This window comes from Pleurodeles waltl, chromosome 6, assembly GCF_031143425.1.
Source record: "Pleurodeles waltl isolate 20211129_DDA chromosome 6, aPleWal1.hap1.20221129, whole genome shotgun sequence".
NCBI lineage: Eukaryota > Metazoa > Chordata > Amphibia > Caudata > Salamandridae > Pleurodeles > Pleurodeles waltl.
The window spans coordinates 427448887-427467258 of record NC_090445.1 but is presented as its reverse complement, the minus strand read 5'-3'; the positions used below and the strand labels follow the sequence as shown (position 1 = coordinate 427467258).

Below are 18372 nucleotides of genomic sequence, written 5' to 3'. Positions count from 1 at the left end.
CCATCTTGAGAAGAAATCTCCAAGGGCTTGATCTAGAGCTTGCCTTCTGTTGTTTGAAGTCTCAGGGACAGCAAAGACTTCTCTCTGCCAGCACCTGGTGTCTCTGGAGAGACTCCTACTCTGCCCTGTGGTGCCCATCCAGTTCCTGGGACCCTGAAAGGAGAAGCTGGCAGCCTAAAGACAAGAAAAACCACGCACAGAGCGCCGTGCGGGGAAAAGATTGATGCAAATCCGATCTGCGGCTGAGAAAAACGACGCGCCGCCGGCTCCGCAGCTGAGAAACGACGCTCGCAGGAAACGCAACCGAAGAATCGACACACGGAGCAGGAGAAACGACGCACAGCATCGCTGATGGAGGCTGGGAGATCAAAACCTGCGCTGCTGGATTTTCGGATCATCGTGCGGCTGGATTTTCGACTCGCGTACCGCCGTGCGGAGTTATTTTTGACGCACACCCGCCCGTGCTGGGTTATTTTTGACGCACACCAGGTACATTTTCACTCTAGCAGCGCTAGTGTGTTTTTAAAACTACTTAAAGACTCTTTTTGATTTTTTTATGATAACTTGCCTTGTGTATGGTGGATTTTTGTCGTTTTGGTCTTGTCTTGTTTAGATAAATATTTCCTATTTTTCTAAACTGGTGTTGTGTCATTTTGTAGTGTTTTCATTAAGTTACTGTGTGTGTTTGTACAAATACTTTACACCTAGCATTCTGAAGTTAAGCCTACTGCTCTGCCAAGCTACCAAGGGGGTAAGCAGGGGTTAGCTGAGGGTGATTCTCTTTTACCCTGACTAGAGTGAGGGTCCTTGCTTGAACAGGGGGTAACCTGACTGTCAACCAAAGACCCCATTTCGAACAGCCAGCAACAGAGCTAAAGCACTCAGTAGCAAGTTCTAGCCAGAAATCTGCTACAAGGCACAACCCTCCCCACCACTCACATCCGGACACCATAGCAAAGACCGCCAAATGCAAGGGCTGCCAAACGTGAATAACTGAATAATGCGTGACCATTAATATGACAGTTCTATTGATTATTAATGTGTCAATGATACCGACAGATGTTTCCAGTTTGCGTGCAGTGACTGAACTCTGTTGAAATAAACCAGACAATTCCCATTCAAGCAGGGTGAGATACATCTTGGTGGCAGGGGGGTGTCCTACTTGCAATGTTGGCTGTAGTGGCCCGACTGCAAAGGTCAGAGCCCTGTCCTTGCTCCCTTTGTACATCACAAATATACTCTGCAAAACCTCCCACAGTCAGGCGCCACAAGGGAACGCGCTGGTTGTTCTCACACTGAGTGCAGCTGCAGCCAGGCACCTACTGAAGTTGGCTCAAGGCTCTATGTTATAATGTGTGTTTTATGAATAGAATCTTTGTAGATTGTCATGGGAACCGTGACATTCCGCCTCAGACGGTTACTGGGAGCTGGCTGAGGTGGAGGTCACATCTGTTACTGGAACTGAAAATAAACTATCTACGAAATCATCTTTGTGCCAGTGCCGTCCTTCACAACATAAATTTGGCGACGAATTTGAGCCAGCTTTTACAGTGAAGGAGTGGTGTGATCTCTATCTCGAAGGAAGGAAAAGCACTGTGTAAGGAGCGTCGGAATCTTAATCTGATGTTATCCAGAGACTTCGCCGATCAGCTGGTTTCAGATGTGAGATGGCAGACAGACATCGTGTAAGATTTGTGTGCTGAGTTGTCTGTGGATCAGCAGCTGCTTTCCATCAGACTTTGTGTTTGGGAGCCAAGGAGGTTGTGTAAGCGCAAGGCTAACAATTGCGGTCAGTGTCTTGTTTACAGTTTTGTTAACTGGGCCAGTGTGGAGGTCTGTGGTGCAAGTCATCATATGTTACATATCAACGGTTGATACGGGCACGCGCAGCTTTAACTCAAACATTGGTGGAACACTCGTGCCACAAAAGCAAGCGAAAGCACGTGGAGCTCAAAGTCACCTTGGTGCCATACAGCAAACAAAAGCGCGTGGGAGCGCAGCGTCACCTTGGTGCCATACAACAAACAAAAGCGCGTGGGAGCGCAACGCAACCTTGGTGCCACACGGCAAGCAGAAGCGCGTGGGAGCGAAATCTCACCTGAGTGCCGCACACAGCAAGCGAAAGTGTGTAGGAGCGCAGCGTCATCTTGGTAACCCTGCAGTTCAGAGTGCGCAGGAACACAATTTTGTTTAGCAGTCAGTGTTCTTTCCGGCATCTGTCTAAGGACTACTTCCGGTATGCAAGCACTAGAGGAAAGGCCGTTCTGATGCTCACACCGACACCTAAGACAGTATATACTGAGCTAATACTCAGTCTTTATATTGATTTTGGGATCATTTTCTTTGCTCTTTTGGCAGCACGCTGAACTAATTCCGTACCTGTTGCCATGATGGGGACCCTCTGCGATGGGCACGCATGTTACTGAAACGTTTCTGATCTTTGTGTTTTTTTTTTTTTCTTCATGCTTTCTTGGCACTAACAGTACTTTGCAGAGACAGTGCACTAGTGGGGGGGCAATTGGTGTTGGCGTATTTCATTAAGTTTTAATATATATATTATTGCTATAGATATATGTTTATATGATATTCGTCATTGAACAATAACAACATGGATTTACAAGCCATTGCACCACCACCTCTGTTCTTACCCCAACCGGGTGAGCCGTCACTTGAGTGGGAAGAATGGTTAGATGTTTTTGATAATTATTTAGAGGCAATTGATGGGCGTAATTTTTCCCTGCGGCGAAAAAAAGCGATTTTATTAAATGCTTTGGGTAAGGAAGGACAACACATTTTTAAGTACCTACCTCCGTTACCCATTCAGGAAGATCAACCTGATGTGGATGTTTATGCTGATGCACGTAAGCACTTAGAAATCAGATTTGCAAAGGGTCGCAATATAGTAATTAGGCGACATAAATTTTATACCCAGCCACAACGTCCAGGGGAGTCAATCGATAATTTTGTCACCAGGTTAAGAGAATTGTCGCTAAAATGCCAGTTTGGTCCAATGACTGAAGAGATGATACGTGACCAACTTATAGTACAGTGTAACAGTCGTAAGGTACAAGAGAGATTGTGGGCTGCGAAAAATCCTACGTTGAAAGATGCCATTGAGATAGCTAAAGTAATTGAAGAATCTGAGTACTACATGAGAGTGATGGATAAGAGGGAAGAGAAAATTGGAGTGTCAGTTATTGGTCAGCATACAGACAGTGAAGCTATGGGTAGCAAAGGTGGGGCAAGTGCGTGTAAAAGCAGTAAAGGTGGTCAGAATGTGAGAGTAATTGGTAAGGGATGCAACAACTGTGGCAGCTATAGTCACAGTACCGGGGTGAGAAACTGTTTTGCGAAAGGAAAGGATTGTAGAAAGTGTGGGCAAAAAGGACATTTTGCAAGGATGTGTCAAGGGATTGCAAAGACGAAGGTAGCAGTGTTATCAGAAGAACCAGATGAGGCTTTGAGTATGCGTGCGGACAGAGTATTGATTGTTGGGCATCAAGACAATAGGAGACAAAGACCTACAGCTGAATTTCTTATAAAGGGAGTGAAAATTCATTTAATGGTTGACTCGGGGTCTTTATACACCATCATACCAAAGAAATTGTTCATGTCTAATTGGCCTGATGTCAAGTTGTTGCCGAAAGACATCAACCCTGGTGGGTATCAGGGTGAAGAAATCGATATTGTAGGCTATATGGTAGCTGACATCATCTTTGGTGAAAGGGTGGTTGAGGGAAGAGTATATGTGGCGGAATCAGGTCCACCGATTCTCGGGTGGGCTCATCAATATGACTTACACATTGTCATAAATCCACGTGCGCAGAATCCCGTTATGGTAGTACAGTAAGTGATGTTGAAAGACATTATCAGGGGTGCGGAGAATGTGTTTCGTGAGGAAATGGGTGAACTCAAAGGGTATGTGCACAAAATTAAATTGAAACAAGGGACGATGCCAATCCAGCATAAGGTTAGAAGGGTACCTATTGTGGTTAGGGAGGAAGTTAACAAATTATTGCGAGAAATGTTGAAAAATGGGGTAATTGAGCCAGTGGAGACTTCAGAGTGGATTTCTCCGGTTGTAATTACTCGCAAAGCTGATAACAAGTTGAGATTTTGCGTCGACTTGAGGAGCTTGAACCAATGTGTAGTTGCAGATAATTTTCCCCTTCCCAACATAAATGAACTTTTGACTCTACTGAAGGGTGGTAAATGTTTAACGAAATTAGATCTGAAACATGCTTATCATCAAGTCAAATTGCACAATGATTCTAAACCTCTTACATCTTTCATAACCATGGAAGGCACGTTCCAATTTACCCGAATGCCTTTTGGGTTATGTTCGGCGGCCAGTGTGTTTCAGAGAGTAATGAGTGAGGTACTCCGTGATTTAGAATGTGTCATTTACTTCCAGGATGATATTTTAATCTTTGGAGACACAGTCGAGAATCATAATTTCACCTTAAAACAGGTCCTTGACAGAATTTCTAATGCTGGGTTGACATTGAGGAAAGAGAAATGTGTGTTCTTGGTCAGGGAGATAGAATATCTTGGGCATACCCTCTCGGGTGATGGTATCAAGCCTAAGAGTAACTTATTAGATGCTATTAGGTTGGCTCCACCGCCTCAAGACAAAGATCAATTGAGGTCCTTTTTAGGAATGATAGAGTATTATTCAAAATTTGTGAAGAATTTTGCTTCTAAGACAGAGGTACTGAAAATGTTATTGAGGAAGGGTGTAAGATTTTTGTGGTCTAACTCGCAACAAGGGTGTTTTGAGGCCATAAAGGAGGAGGTGTGTGCTGCTGGCATACTGACCCCTTTTGATACAGGGAAGAGATCAGTAATTACTGTGGATGCGAGTGCATACGGTATAGGAGCAGTGTTTGCGCAGATACATCCAACAGGTGAAAAGACCGTTGCATTTGCTTCGCGTTCCTTAACAAATTCTGAGCGCAATTATTCCGTTATTGAGAGGGAAGCTTTGGCTGCAGCGTGGGGTATGGAGTACTTCAGAGTTTACATATGGGGAACGCGAGTGACATTACGTTCGGACCACAAACCTTTCATGAAGATTTTGTCTTCTGGTGGGGCTGGCAAGGGTTCGGCAAGACTGGCTCGGTTAGCAGCTAGATTACAGTAATACATTTATGTTCTAGAATACGTACCTGGGTGGAAGAATGTGCAGGCAGACTGCCTATCACGTTTACCTTTGGATTGGAAGTCGGTTGACGAAGAAGGCGTGTTGAAGTATGAGAGTGAAGTGGCAGTTGCAAGTGTTTGTGATGTAGTACACTGGACCTTGGGGGCTGTGAGTAAAGAGGAGTGGGAACAAGCGATGACACATGATGAAGTGTTGAAGGGAGTACTCAAGATGATAGTGGAAGGAGGAAGGAGAGAAAGTACGTTACCCACAGCTCTTAGGCCATTTGGGAAAGTTTTGGATGAATTGTCTATTTTAGACAGCAAAGTTTTGGTACGGGGAGAAAGGTTGATACCCCCGTTAGGTGTCAGGAAAAAGTTATTTGATATTGCCCACGAAGGACATTTAGGGCAAACTATGTCAAAAAAGCGTCTCAGAGCTGAGTTTTGGTGGCCAGGATTGGACGATGATGTAGTAAACTGGGTAGAGAGGTGTTCTGAGTGCATTGAAAGTTAGAAAAGGTTGAAGGTGGGTAAGCAATCCATGTGTGGGACCATGCAAGATCCAGGCATAGCGTGGCACACAGTCTGTGGTGATTTTATTGGTCCAATTGCAGGTGTGAATCACAATCAGAGGTTTGCTTTTGTCTTGGTTGATCTGAATACCAAGTGGCTAGTCGTGAAGTTCATGGCGGAAGTGACGACTGCTTCTACAATAAAGATATTATCTGAAATCTTTGGTGAGGAAGGTTACCCAGACTGTCTTGTCACCGATAACGGTACTCAACTTACGTCACATCGTATGAAACAATTTTTAAGTGAGTGCGGCGTGAAACATGCATGCACTTCTCTTTATAATCCTCAAGGTAACGGTTCAGTAGAAAGGGCTAATAGGATGGTTAAGGGAGCCATTCAACTAGCCTTGGTGAATAGACTATGTGTAGGGAAGGTCGTGAGTGATTTAGTGTGGGCATATCGGACTACGGAGAACAACACACTTGTATCTTCGCCTTTTGAGTTAATGCGTGGTCGGAAGCCTAGTACCAAGTTGACACCGTTTTGGTTAAAAGCTTTATTGGAAGGGAATGGAGGTGTGCAGGAATGCCAACAGGGAGCAAGAAAACACAGTAACAAAATTGTCCCTGGCGATTGGGTAAAAATAAAATCTGGACGATGTATTGGAGGATTAAACAAGTTTCGAGGGCCGTTTAAAGTTAAGGATATTGGGAGATGGCACGTTGTGTTGGAAAATGGTGAAAAGTGGAATCTTAGGAGGGTAGCTAGATTTGGTGTGCAGGGCTCAAAGTACGGTACACAGAGGAGTGAATGTGAGGGGTCTATGTTGATGGAGGATGAAGGTGTGCTCTCAGAAAGTCAGAGTTATAGAAAAGAGGGTGAGTCAGGCTCTCTAACATTTGATGATGAGACCGCTAGGTCCATAGTTGGAGCACCGAAGAATTTGGACAAAAGTGGGATGTCAACTTCTCGGAGTTCAGTTATAAGATTATGTAAAGTAGTCATGTTTTAAGTTATGTCTATCATAAGTCAAGTTTCAATCTAACTTTGTTTTGTTTTTGGATAAGTTATAGTAACCTTTAAGTTGAGAACCAAGAGGGGTGGGGGGCTTTTATATAAAGGAGGAGGATATGTTATAATGTGTGTTTTATGAATAGAATCTTTGTAGATTGTCATGGGAACCGTGACATTCCACCTCAGACGGTTACTGGGAGCTGGCTGAGGTGGAGGTCACATCTGTTACTGGAACTGAAAATAAACTATCTACGAAATCATCTCTGTGCCAGTGCCGTCCTTCACAACACTCTACCTGGTTCAAGCCCCCCCTTTACCACTCAACACTTTAACCCCGCTCTTGCAGGCTCTGCTGCCAAGCTGGTGTGCTACTTCACCAACTGGGCCCAGTACCGCCAAGGGGAGGCGAAATTTCTACCTGAGAACATTGATCCGTCGCTGTGCACTCACCTGTTGTACGCCTTCGCCGGGATGAAGGATAACCAGATCAGCACAGTGGAGTGGAACGACGAGACCCTCTACCAGAAGTTCAACGGGCTGAAAAGCAGGTAAGTTGCGGTGGGTGGCAAAGGGCACTGGGGTGGTGGAGGGGAGTGGCTTAAATTTAGGGGACAGTGAATCAGTTACATGCAGTGACCCCATGCAAGATCTCACTCAGTCTGAAGTACTGGGCCTGGTGCTCGGTTGGCATATCTCACCTGGAAAGTGACCGTATAGACATGCCATAATAAACATTTCTCACTCCAAGATGCCTTCCTCTCTCTCTCTCTCTCGACATATGGTTTAGCTCCTTTCTCCTCTTCTGCCATGCAGCTCTTCATTTTCCTCCCAGGTTTCTTCTCTCTGTCTCCCCCCTTTTGCCCATAAGTGGATGTTATGGTAGTGCTCTTTCAGATCTCTTCTTACTCTGTCCCATGTGGACCTACTCACTCTCTGCGGCCAAGTGGCACATCTCTCACTTTGCTCACTGGTACCCTGCCAAGCACTTGCCCCTCCTCTCTTCTTCACTCTTTCTGGCCAAGGCAGCACACATCTCTCTCTCTCTCTCTCTCTCTCTCTCACTCACTCTCTCCTTCTCTCTCTTTTTCACCCTGTGGCTCTGGTAGCACATCTCCCTCTCACTGCAATTCCCCATGCAGAGTCCTTTTTCCAGGTTTCTGCTCTCTGTGGCCAGGCATCATTTCCCCCCCCCCACGTCTTATAACTCTGTGGTGCATATTGCAGCTCTCTTACATAGGTTTCCCTCTATGGCCCAGGCGGCACATCCCTTCTTCCCCTCCCTCACTCTCAGTAGAGCAGGCATCCCATCTCATCTGTCCTTCCTCTCTGCCCTGGAAGCAGCACATCAGCCCTAAGTGTCATTGGTCGGATGGACCTAGCACTCATCTGTATATACTCCACTTTGTTGAGCATCTTTTGCTCTCTCTTGCTTTCGTTGAAAGCTGGTATGGAAGATAGTGAGTCCGAGCAGTTCCCCATTTGGTAAACAATGTCTCATTTAGAACCTGGCTCTCTTAAACATGGCTTGGGGATTTTTTTGGTGCAGTTTGGACAGTGTTTCTCAAGAGACCAATGCCCCAACAAAAAATGCTCCCCCTATCTTGACTTGAGCTAACTCTGCCTGTGGGGTGACTGAGCTCTGCCCTCGCTGGTGTTCCTATGAATATTCTGCTCTACCTTACCATGACTTTCAACCAGGATGTGACCTGGTTTGGTCTCCGTGACTGACTGGGGATTGGCTGCTAGCATGCCTAAGATGCCAGACGCCTAAGCAGATGGGCATCACTCATTAGGATTTTCTACGTTATCCCATTTCTCTGATCATTTTTGTGCATTGCTAATGCTAGGAATAAGCCATAGAAAAGTAATATAGTAGCCCTACTCCAAACCAAGAAGAGAGAACATCTGCATGCTGCTGCCCTCACATAAGACAGTATATTCTTTGGAGATGTTAACTTCTAAACGTCTTGGCATGAGCTGCTGACCATGTGCTGTCTGTCCTAAGAGCACAGGAAGTGAACAGGAGCTGCCAGAACCCAGATAGGGCAATGAGAATACACCTCTGACTACCCACTGAACTGTTCAAAGTTGAAACTGGACTTGAGGGAACAGCAGTCAAACATTATATCAGTGTCTTTGCCTCAACTAGCTCTGTCTTGAAGGTGACTTCTTTACGTTTCCCAGAAATCCTGGCCTGAAGACCCTGCTGAGCATCGGTGGATGGAACTTTGGTACCGAAAGGTGAGACCAACTCACACTCACTTGTTTTATATCTTTAATTTGAAGATTAAATCATATTTTCTGTTTAAATGGCTACAATTGCTGTATCTTGCAAGTCATTGAGGAATACTATGACCATGTGATCCATATGATATTCAGAAAACTAAGAGAAGGTTATACATGCCAAGTCTCTGCCAAATTTCATACCACGGTTATTAATAAATTAAAAATGTTTTGACCCCCCACTCATTTACTCCTACATTTGGATCTGCATGGAACTTGGTAAGCCTGCACTTGGTGTAATGTACTAACCACTTGCCACATTTTATGCAGAGCATAAAAGCAAATGAAAATGGCATTGCTCTCCTTTATCTTTGCCTCACTTGACGGATTGACGCAAAATGTGACAGATTGGAGAAAAACAATTCTTACACGCTTCCACCAACTTCTGTGCTTATTTGTCATATGGTGTCAATGTTATTAGAAACAAACATCACCTTTCCCCGATCTAGTTGCACAAACTTAAAAATACCAAGAGAATAGTAGCTGGGTTAAGTCTCCGCAGATCGATTAAACAGTGCCAAAGTTATTAGCAGTACAAATACAACAGTGTTCTGCCAGCAATTACTAAGAGTATTGTGTTTGTTAGTGGGTCAATCCTATTATATCTGAACAAGAGGAAAACGAGAAAAAAAAACAGAATATCCACATAAATGAATATAGTAGATTCATGTTGCGGACAACAATTACAAAATTGTAAACTGGTCATCACAATGTAATCAAACATAGGTGCGCCAAGTTACAGGGCAGTGCAAGTGCAGTACAGTGAGCCATACAATACACAGAAAGTGAATGGAATGAGTATTTACAATATATACACAGGGTCATTACCCAATGCAAGAATAAATCAATAGGAAAACCAATGATATGGGCATTTGAGTTTTAAAGTCTTTCGATTAAAGATACGGGGAGACCCATTGAATGTCAATGTTTCAACACCTTTTTATGAAGAATCACCTGGGGTCTTCCTCATGACAAAGAACTGGTAGCAACCTACAGAGAAGAGTACGCAGACAACCAGTTGAAGCCTATCCTAAAAAATAAGGGTAGAAATGCTTAGGAGACAAAAATGTCTTACCTAACCAGAGTAATCAGGCTCAAAATATTCCAATGATAGCACATATCAATTACTAGTTAGGGAATAAGTAAAAGAAGAAGACCCATGCAATTAGTAAGTGGGGATGAATCCACATTGGAATAACCAACAGCAAGGCATGTTCTAAAATGTGCCAACAGAAGAAGGTGGACACAAGCGCGAGACAGCTGCATGCTGTAAACAAGACCATGCTCCTACAAATGTTCCAAAACCAGGATAGTGGTACACTGTCACACATGCTCCAGACCATAATGGCAAGGAAAGCGACCCATTTCCTAATGGACTTTGACAAAAAGACGTGCACTGCACACTCCCGAGACATGTCTCATAATTTGCTGAGTCAGGTAACTGTGCACGGCACACTCCCATGAAAAGTGCAATATGTAAAATCAATAAACACTCCAGGCAAAATTAAGTTGTAGGTTCCTCCAGTGATATCTTACATGAAACTTCAATCATGTTGGGTGAAAAGGAATTTAAGTACACCCTAGCAAGCAAAGTAAACAGTGCAACGCACTGTGCTCTGATCATGCTAAGGGTAAGAAGAATCCAAACTCACTGTAAAATAGAAACACAAATAAATGAAAGGGTCATGTCTCTCAATTGACCCCAAACAGACCGTAGAAACCCAAATGAAAGTACTAAAAACAGATACCGATCTCACAATCCGACAATGCATGGCTTCACCAACGCTCTCAGCCAAATCATGAAGAAGACATCCTACACTGTGATGTGAATGTGTCACTCACACAACCAAAAAAGACTAGACCGTCACATAACCTGCTGGATGGCCACACCATCCTCATACGTCGTGTGGAGGAGTGTGCATGACTGCAGCTGGAGAACAACGAGACCATAACTTACAGGAGTGGGGAGAATCCTTAGTGCACATGCTTCATCACAGTACGGCCAGGGGAAACTGAACCAAGACCTTAGTCTAAAGTCCAGAAATACAAAGGATGCGGGGTAATGAAAAGGGGAGACTTAACCTTAGTCCAAGGCAGCAGGAAGGCAAAATATGTCATACAATGAGAGGTGCTAACCAAAGGCTGGAGGGTGGAAAACATACATAAAGGAGCAACCAGCCGCCCCAGAAGCAAAGTGAATTTTCCTGATGTTATATAACTGGGGAAACTGACTATCCATAAAACTGAAGGACATAAGCATAAAATCATAGACCGGACATCCAATTGTGACTTATCTCTTATGTGTCACAAAATGTCCCCACTCTTCCTGATTGTTCAGTACATCACCAATGAACCAATCTTTTCAATTTATCAACACTATAGTTCTAAAAGTTTGTAGATCTGCCCCTCCCCTGCCCACGTGGATCTTGTCTTAGGACCTCCATGACCTGCCAAAGAATGTCATCAGCTGTATGGCCTTGTTCCATGTAGTGATCCACAAAGGGTGCTCCAGTTGTCTTCCAGTTAATCTGCTGCAGTGCTAAAGGACCCAAACTTGAACTATCTGCATGGTCTGACCGATGTATATCTTGGATCAGGGGCAACATATTGCATAAATGACATTTTGTGAATTACAATTTGAGAAAAAATTCAGTTGTTGTGTCACATTACTTTGAGTGAAAGTTTTTGTTTCATTGGAAATTTTAGAAGTTGAACTTTGTCTGCATTTGAAGTGTCCCTTGATGGGTTGCAGACCCCATTGAGATTATATAGTGGGGACCGTTGGAGCGGGTAAAGCTGCCCTCACCAATTTACCCCTTATGTTCGGACCCCTTTTGAAGGAACATGAGGGTAACTCCCTGTGCTTGATAGTGTCCCTTATCAAATGTCCGTATTTATAAACAATGTTCCTTACAGCATTGCTGTTGGTGTGAAATGTACTGACAAAGATTATGCATCCCTCTGTGACAGAGGCTGTCCAGGGAGTAAGGAGATGTTACCTGTGAGTATACCAGACTCCACAAACCAGCCTTCCAAAGTATTGTGGTGGGATATACATTCTCAGCCAAACGGCTGATCAAGAAATCAGATTCCCCAAAGAAATCTTCCTTCTTATAGCAATTTTCTATGTATTCTTAAAAATTGGCCATACACAAGATTTTCATGCAACCTCCTGGAATGATGGCTCAAGTACATCAAAAGAGAATTCCTTTCAGTGGGTTTACTATGCAAGGATGTATTTAGAACACTGCCCTCTGTCATAATCATGAGATCTAGAAATGTAATGTGGGTACTGCTGCATTCCATAGTGAATTGGATGTTGAGGAAGCACGAATTTACAAAGTCATGAAGTTCAGTAAAACTGTTATCTTAACAACAAATCACCTACATATGCACCAAAATGTAATGTTGACTTAAAGGCATTGTCATCATTGAATAAATGTGTTGTCTCATAGTCATCCATGTACAGATTCGCCAGGTCCAGAGCAAACCCTGCTCCCACTGCAACGCCCTTCCTATGATATTAGTATCCAAGAATAAGAAAAGATTCTTGTTGAGGGCAATTTCAATGAGTTGGACTAAAAAGAAGAGGGAACCCAATGGGGCATCTCCCAGTTTTCCAGGTCATTCTCCACTACCTAGAGCCACATGCTGAGGAATGTTGGTGTATTCAGGATTGGTGTCCATAGTCACCAGTACCTGGGCAGAGTTACTAAATGACTACACCTCAATCTGTTTGATAACAGCCATACTGTCCCTAATGAAGGACCATGTGAGGGATACAAAAGTTTTGAGGGAAAAAAACAACAAACTGACAAAGAGGTTCTAGAAGAGACTCACACCCCAAAACAATGGTACATCCTGGAGGTCTGGAAAGATTTTTATGCATCTTGGGCAATGTGCACAATACTTGTTCTCTGGGGTGAGAAATGTTCATAAACTAATGTTCAGATCTAGAGAGGAATCCAGCATCCAGTCCTGAATCTGTCACATCCTTGGTAAGAGATCTCATCAGTTGTGCAAGTTTAGTGTAATGTTCTTTAACAGAAAGCTGCCTCAAGACAGCTACGCAATAAGATTCCCTGTACTGTATAACTGTTCCATCCCACTTGTCCACAGGTTTGATCACAATTTCTTGGTTGCAGGCAAGTGTTCTGAATGCTTTGATCTCATCTGCAGGAACATTGTATTTAATGTAACTCAAGGTGTTATAAAGACTTTGAACCTCTCTGATAACAACCCTTTCCTATGTCACTATTTTAGGTGGAATAGAATGCTGGGGAGGGGGCTTAAAAGTGGAGGGAGGACGTAAGCCTGTGGAACTCACACTGCCTTCATAGCTACTGGTAGGAAAGAAATGCCTCACTCTGTTTCCTGAAGTATTTTTGCAGTTCATATTTAACCAAAAAAAAGGTCCTGTCTATTTGTGGGAACAAAGCCTAACCCTCTCTTGTGTACAGTGCCCTCACTGGTCGTCAACATATGTTGGGACAAATTAAATACCAGATCCAAGGCAGGAGTGATGCTCAATGGTGTGCCTTCCACCACTGGTATTTCTGTCTCCTGGTCTGTCATTCTCAATGTGTGTTGGGTTGGCAGTTTCCTCATCAGCGAGCCCGGCCACATCCTCTGACCCTGCCACATTGACCTCGGTAACCCTGGTTAATGCCTCTCCCTGGCAGCCATTGGTCCCTTGCGTCTGGTCCTAAAAAGTAGACTGCGCTGAGCTCGAGACCCTGCTATTGTGCGGAGCTATACTGGTATTCAGCTTGGAATTTGAATAATCAGGCGCTTAAGTGTCTGAGAAAGTGATGAATCTCCACTTAGCATCCTTCTCAAAATAGGAGACGCCCATATCATTGGGTTTGTTTTATTTGTGTACCCAATGGGTAGTGACTCTGTGTATATATTGTAAATACTCATTCTATTCACTTTCTGTTGTATGGTATAACTCACTGTATTGCACTTGTAGGGCGATGTCACTTTGAGCACGGATGTTTGATCACTTTGTGATTATTAGTTTACAATTTTATATTTGATGTCTGAAATACGAATCTACTAGCTTCAAGTATGTGGATATTTTGTCTTTCTTAATCTTTTCCTTCTTGTTCTTATGTGGTAAGATTGAACCATTACCAAACACAATGCTTTAAGTCATTCCTGGCCAAACACTGTTATATTTGTACTTTATTACCCTGTACTTGGGAATGTAGGGTGCCCCAGCTTTTTGGTGCAAAGTTATTAGCAAAGCAGAAATATTTTTGACCCCATTCACTCTCCCTGCACACTGGACCTTCATGAAACATGAAATATGTGCACTGGAGTAACTTTCTAAGTTGCTGCCACAATGCATGCAGATTCATCAAACAATACAAAGTTATATAAGCACATTAAATATTTTTGACCCAGCATTTAACCATGCCTCTCACCGATTGATTGTAAGAAAATGACCAATAGAAAGCCAATGCTTTAAAATGTTTGCCACATTTTGTGCAGGTTGATCACTGAGTGGCAGTGGCAAACATATTAGCAAACATATTAGCAAATGAACACTTGTTTACCCATGCTTTTTAAACTCCTACCCCCAAATGGATCTGGACAAATTAGAAAAATCATGAGAATTTTAAATGGGCTTAGTCTCTCCCAAATTTCATGCATATTCGTCAAAAGTTGCCAAATATATAAGCAATAAACAAATGGCTTTTCCTCAGCTGCGGCTCCTCCACAATGGCGGAGGATTGTAGCCCCACCGGCTTAGAGCCAGCAGCAGAAATATAAAGCAGTATTTTATTATTGTATTATTTTTCAGCTGTTGGCTGAGCAAGTGTGTGCAGGGAGGGGTGGTGCTGGGCCGTGGGAGGGGTGAGGTGGAGTGGAGTCACTGGAGTTCACTTAAAAGTGCGAATGTCAGTTTGGCTGGCTTTCTTTGGTTTCTCCAACCCAGCTGTGTTGTACTGCCTGCCTGGAGAAACAGCACAGACTCCCATGCACTGTCTGAGTGGCAGACCAAGCCGCTCAGACCAATCCTGGTGCTGCTCTCATGCTAGGCATAGCATGAGAGCAGTGCCAGGATTGTGTGGAGAGCCTGTAGTGGTGTCACAGGGATTGTTGGGCCACCATCAGGAGCAGGAGAGAAGAGGAGGGAGGCTGCCGTCAGCGTTGGTGGCAGGACAGGTAATTTTTTAAAAATTATTATTTCCCTAATCCCCCCGCCCCTCAACTGAGATTTGCGGCCGCTGCCACTGCTTTTCATCCTGACAATTTAGACAAAAGTGTTAACTATTTTAAGCCCACCTGGTACCTTTTTTACACAATTCTATATGTTGGTTTGGTCTCAGTCTGTTCAGCAGGTTTCTGACGTAGTAGTGTTTGACAAATAGCTACATCAAATGATGACTATGCGAAGCGAGTGGCAAATTTGGTGCAGATCCATTGATGGGGGCCAAAGTTGTAGGCAAATAAAAAAATTACTTTTCAATGGAGAGCACGTCTCGAGAATTACCACACAGTGGTGACAGCCACAATGTGTGTATATATACACACACACACACACATATTTGTATATATATTACACAGCAATAATTCCAGTTATGTTTGCATTTTGGATTGCCAATAAAAATGGAGAGGTTTTTTTCACATAGGGCTTGAAAACATTTTCAGTAGTGCTCCTGGAAGCGTGCTACTCCTCCAAAGGCTGTGTGCAATGTTTTTTTTCCGTTTGCAGTGTACGTCCAAAGGCCACTTCCAGTGCCCTGGAACCCTAAGTGAAGGTCTTGACAGAAGGTCTGGTCCTGCACCAAGGATCAGCTTAGCATAGCCAAAGGCCAAGTACAGTTTAGCGTGGGGGCAGAGGTGTTGAGCATTGGACTTGAGTGTATGGCCTGCATCGAGTTGTTGGGGGAGGTGCCTAACATGAGACAAGGTGTTGAGTAGCGGTGTTGAACACAGAAAGTACATTCATAGCCTAATGGCCTAAGGCCTTGCCACTGACCTCTAGAAATTAGGGTGCTGAGGCCTTTTAGCCATGCCCTGTGTCAAAAGAGTCTGTCACTACCAAAACGGGTTTGGCATCTTTTTACCCTGCAATCAGGGGTTGTGTTTAGGCCAGTCCCAGACTCCAATGGCTAACTCGTAGACCAGTGGATCCTCTGGAGTGGGCAGTGTGGGAGTACTGAGCACTTCCACTGCTCTCTTTGATGATGTCAATAGTGATGTAATAAGCGATGTCACCTGTGAAGAGATCAAATGTGCCATTTATGATGTGGTCAGTGACATCATGTGAAAGGTCATTTCAATAAGCAAACATGCATTCTGTAAATAAAGCATATTTTCAGCGAGGAACCCTACACGTTAGGATCTATGAGTCTTAATATATTGAAGACTGAAGATATTTAAGAACTTCTTAAAATGATACGTTCTTTAGATCAAATTGAATAATTTACCTTTACCTGTGGAATGCTTAGTGAAAGTATGGGCTTACTTTTCACCACCAAAACGGGGTCCTGTTGAGATGCAGAAACAATACTGGGGCTTCTGGAATGTAAGGTACCGAGGAAGATTCCCACACGTCGGTGCATCTGTAAAGATGGCCAGGGCGGGACAAAGTCAGTCACATGGTAGAGTCAAGCAGGACAGGCCTCAAGTGTCAGTCTGCCGCAGAATTACTGGCCTTTCAGAGCCGCCAGCCATCCGGGGAATCTCCTGACTCCCCAGCTGTCCAGCCTGCCTCTACAAAGCAGCACAGAGCATCAGTAATCCATGCTACCCACCCTGGTGCTTAATCTCACGTGCGTTCCTCTCGACACTAGGTTTACCAACATGGTTTCCTCGCCTGCAAACCGCCGCACTTTCATCCTCTCCGCGGTATCCTTCCTGCGCAAGTACGGGTTTGACGGCCTGGATGTGGACTGGGAGTACCCGGGGTCAAGGGGAAGTCCCCCCGAAGACAAGACGCGCTTCTCAACCTTGTTGGAGGTATTTAAATGTCTCATGAGATCTTCCCTTCTTGTTCTGCTCGGCTGTGTAGGTCAAAGAGTTAAAAAAAAATCATATCTCTTTTTGCCTTCTCTGTTGTATTTATACCCTTGTAGTTTTTAAATGGCTTCCACAACTTTACTGTCTCTGTTCAACTATATTCACACCGTTGAGGTTTTTAAATATTTCTATCGAATCACCCCCTTCCTTCTGCCCTAAGGATATTTAAGTCCTCAGATCTCTCCTCTCTAGGTTCGTAGTGCAGATAAGACATTGGCCATTTCAGGAGATCTCGGAGAAGCACAACTGACCATTGAATTTGCCCCCTACTATCTGCCTGCATTTTCGCTCCCCTCCCCTGGTTAAACATTGATGTCATTAGACAGGATAACACAGAAACCCCTGAATCACGGGGTAGTCTCCAAGACCACATCCCTCTCTGTCCCACGCTGGTTTTCCTGAAAACATGCACATCTCTCCCTGGCTAGATGAATCGTGGATCAGTCTGTGGGCTTTCATGAACACATTCTGTATATATTTACTTGTCCTGCATTTCAAAGGCTTTGGTGGCACACTGCAGTTTTAGTATTTACAGTACTGATGCCACCTTATGATGTGAATTATATGTCAGACAGAGCTATCTAGTAAGGAATCAGTACATCCGGAGTATCTCAGGTACTGCTGACAGGAATTTCACCAACCCTGCATCAATGATCCATTAAGCCCTTTTGAGCTACTTATGACCAATAGAGTTGTATGAACATCTGAATGGGAGCAACTCAGTTACTTTATTGGAGACCAATTTATTGGAGACCACAAATGTGATTATTTGATTAATAATTATGACAATTAAACATTCACATTTAAATAATGTAAAACAGTGTGTGTGTGTGTGTGTATATATATATATATATATATATATATATGTATATATATATATATATTTATAAAACCTAGTAGTGGTTGCCACTAGGTAGTTATAGGTAGGGCCTAGTTTCTATAGAAAAAGCTGTTTTTTGCATTCCTATATCTTTGGCGCCGCTTGACGAACCTTCACAAAATGTTCCCAAAAAAATCGACAGTCACATGAGTTGCTGTCTGGAAAGTTTTGGGGTGATCCATCAAGTGGGGGCTGAGATAAAGGAGGGGTGAAATTTAGAGTGTTGTCAATGTTAATTCCCATAGGAAAAATTGAACAGCGATAGCGTAAAAACCACTGCAAGGAATTACACAACATATAGCAGAAAAGTAGCTCTTGGTCCAGAAAGAGCCTTTTTTTGTTATTTAGTGTAAATCCATTCAGTAGTTTTTTAAGAAATTGAAGGAAATCTAAATTTGTATATCTAGGGACGCAAAGGATTTGTGACCTCTCCTGATCTTATGCTGAGATCTGATTGACTGCCAACACTTCAACAAGGAAGTGTTGGCAGCCCTCTTGGGACT

The 18372-nt window shown here is 43.6% G+C and overlaps 1 protein-coding gene across 2 annotated transcripts in view; it reads left to right on the top strand.

Annotated features, from left to right (window-relative positions):
- Positions 1-18372, top strand: part of LOC138299837 (chitotriosidase-1-like) — a 353309-nt gene that overhangs the window by 313680 nt on the left and 21257 nt on the right. For both annotated transcript variants that reach the window (XM_069238436.1, XM_069238435.1), the window contains exons 3-5: positions 7019-7220; positions 8857-8913; positions 16764-16929. In XM_069238436.1, the coding sequence (XP_069094537.1) occupies positions 7144-7220; positions 8857-8913; positions 16764-16929 (300 nt within the window). In that variant the 5' untranslated portion in view covers positions 7019-7143. The remainder of the gene's footprint in view (positions 1-7018; positions 7221-8856; positions 8914-16763; positions 16930-18372) is intronic.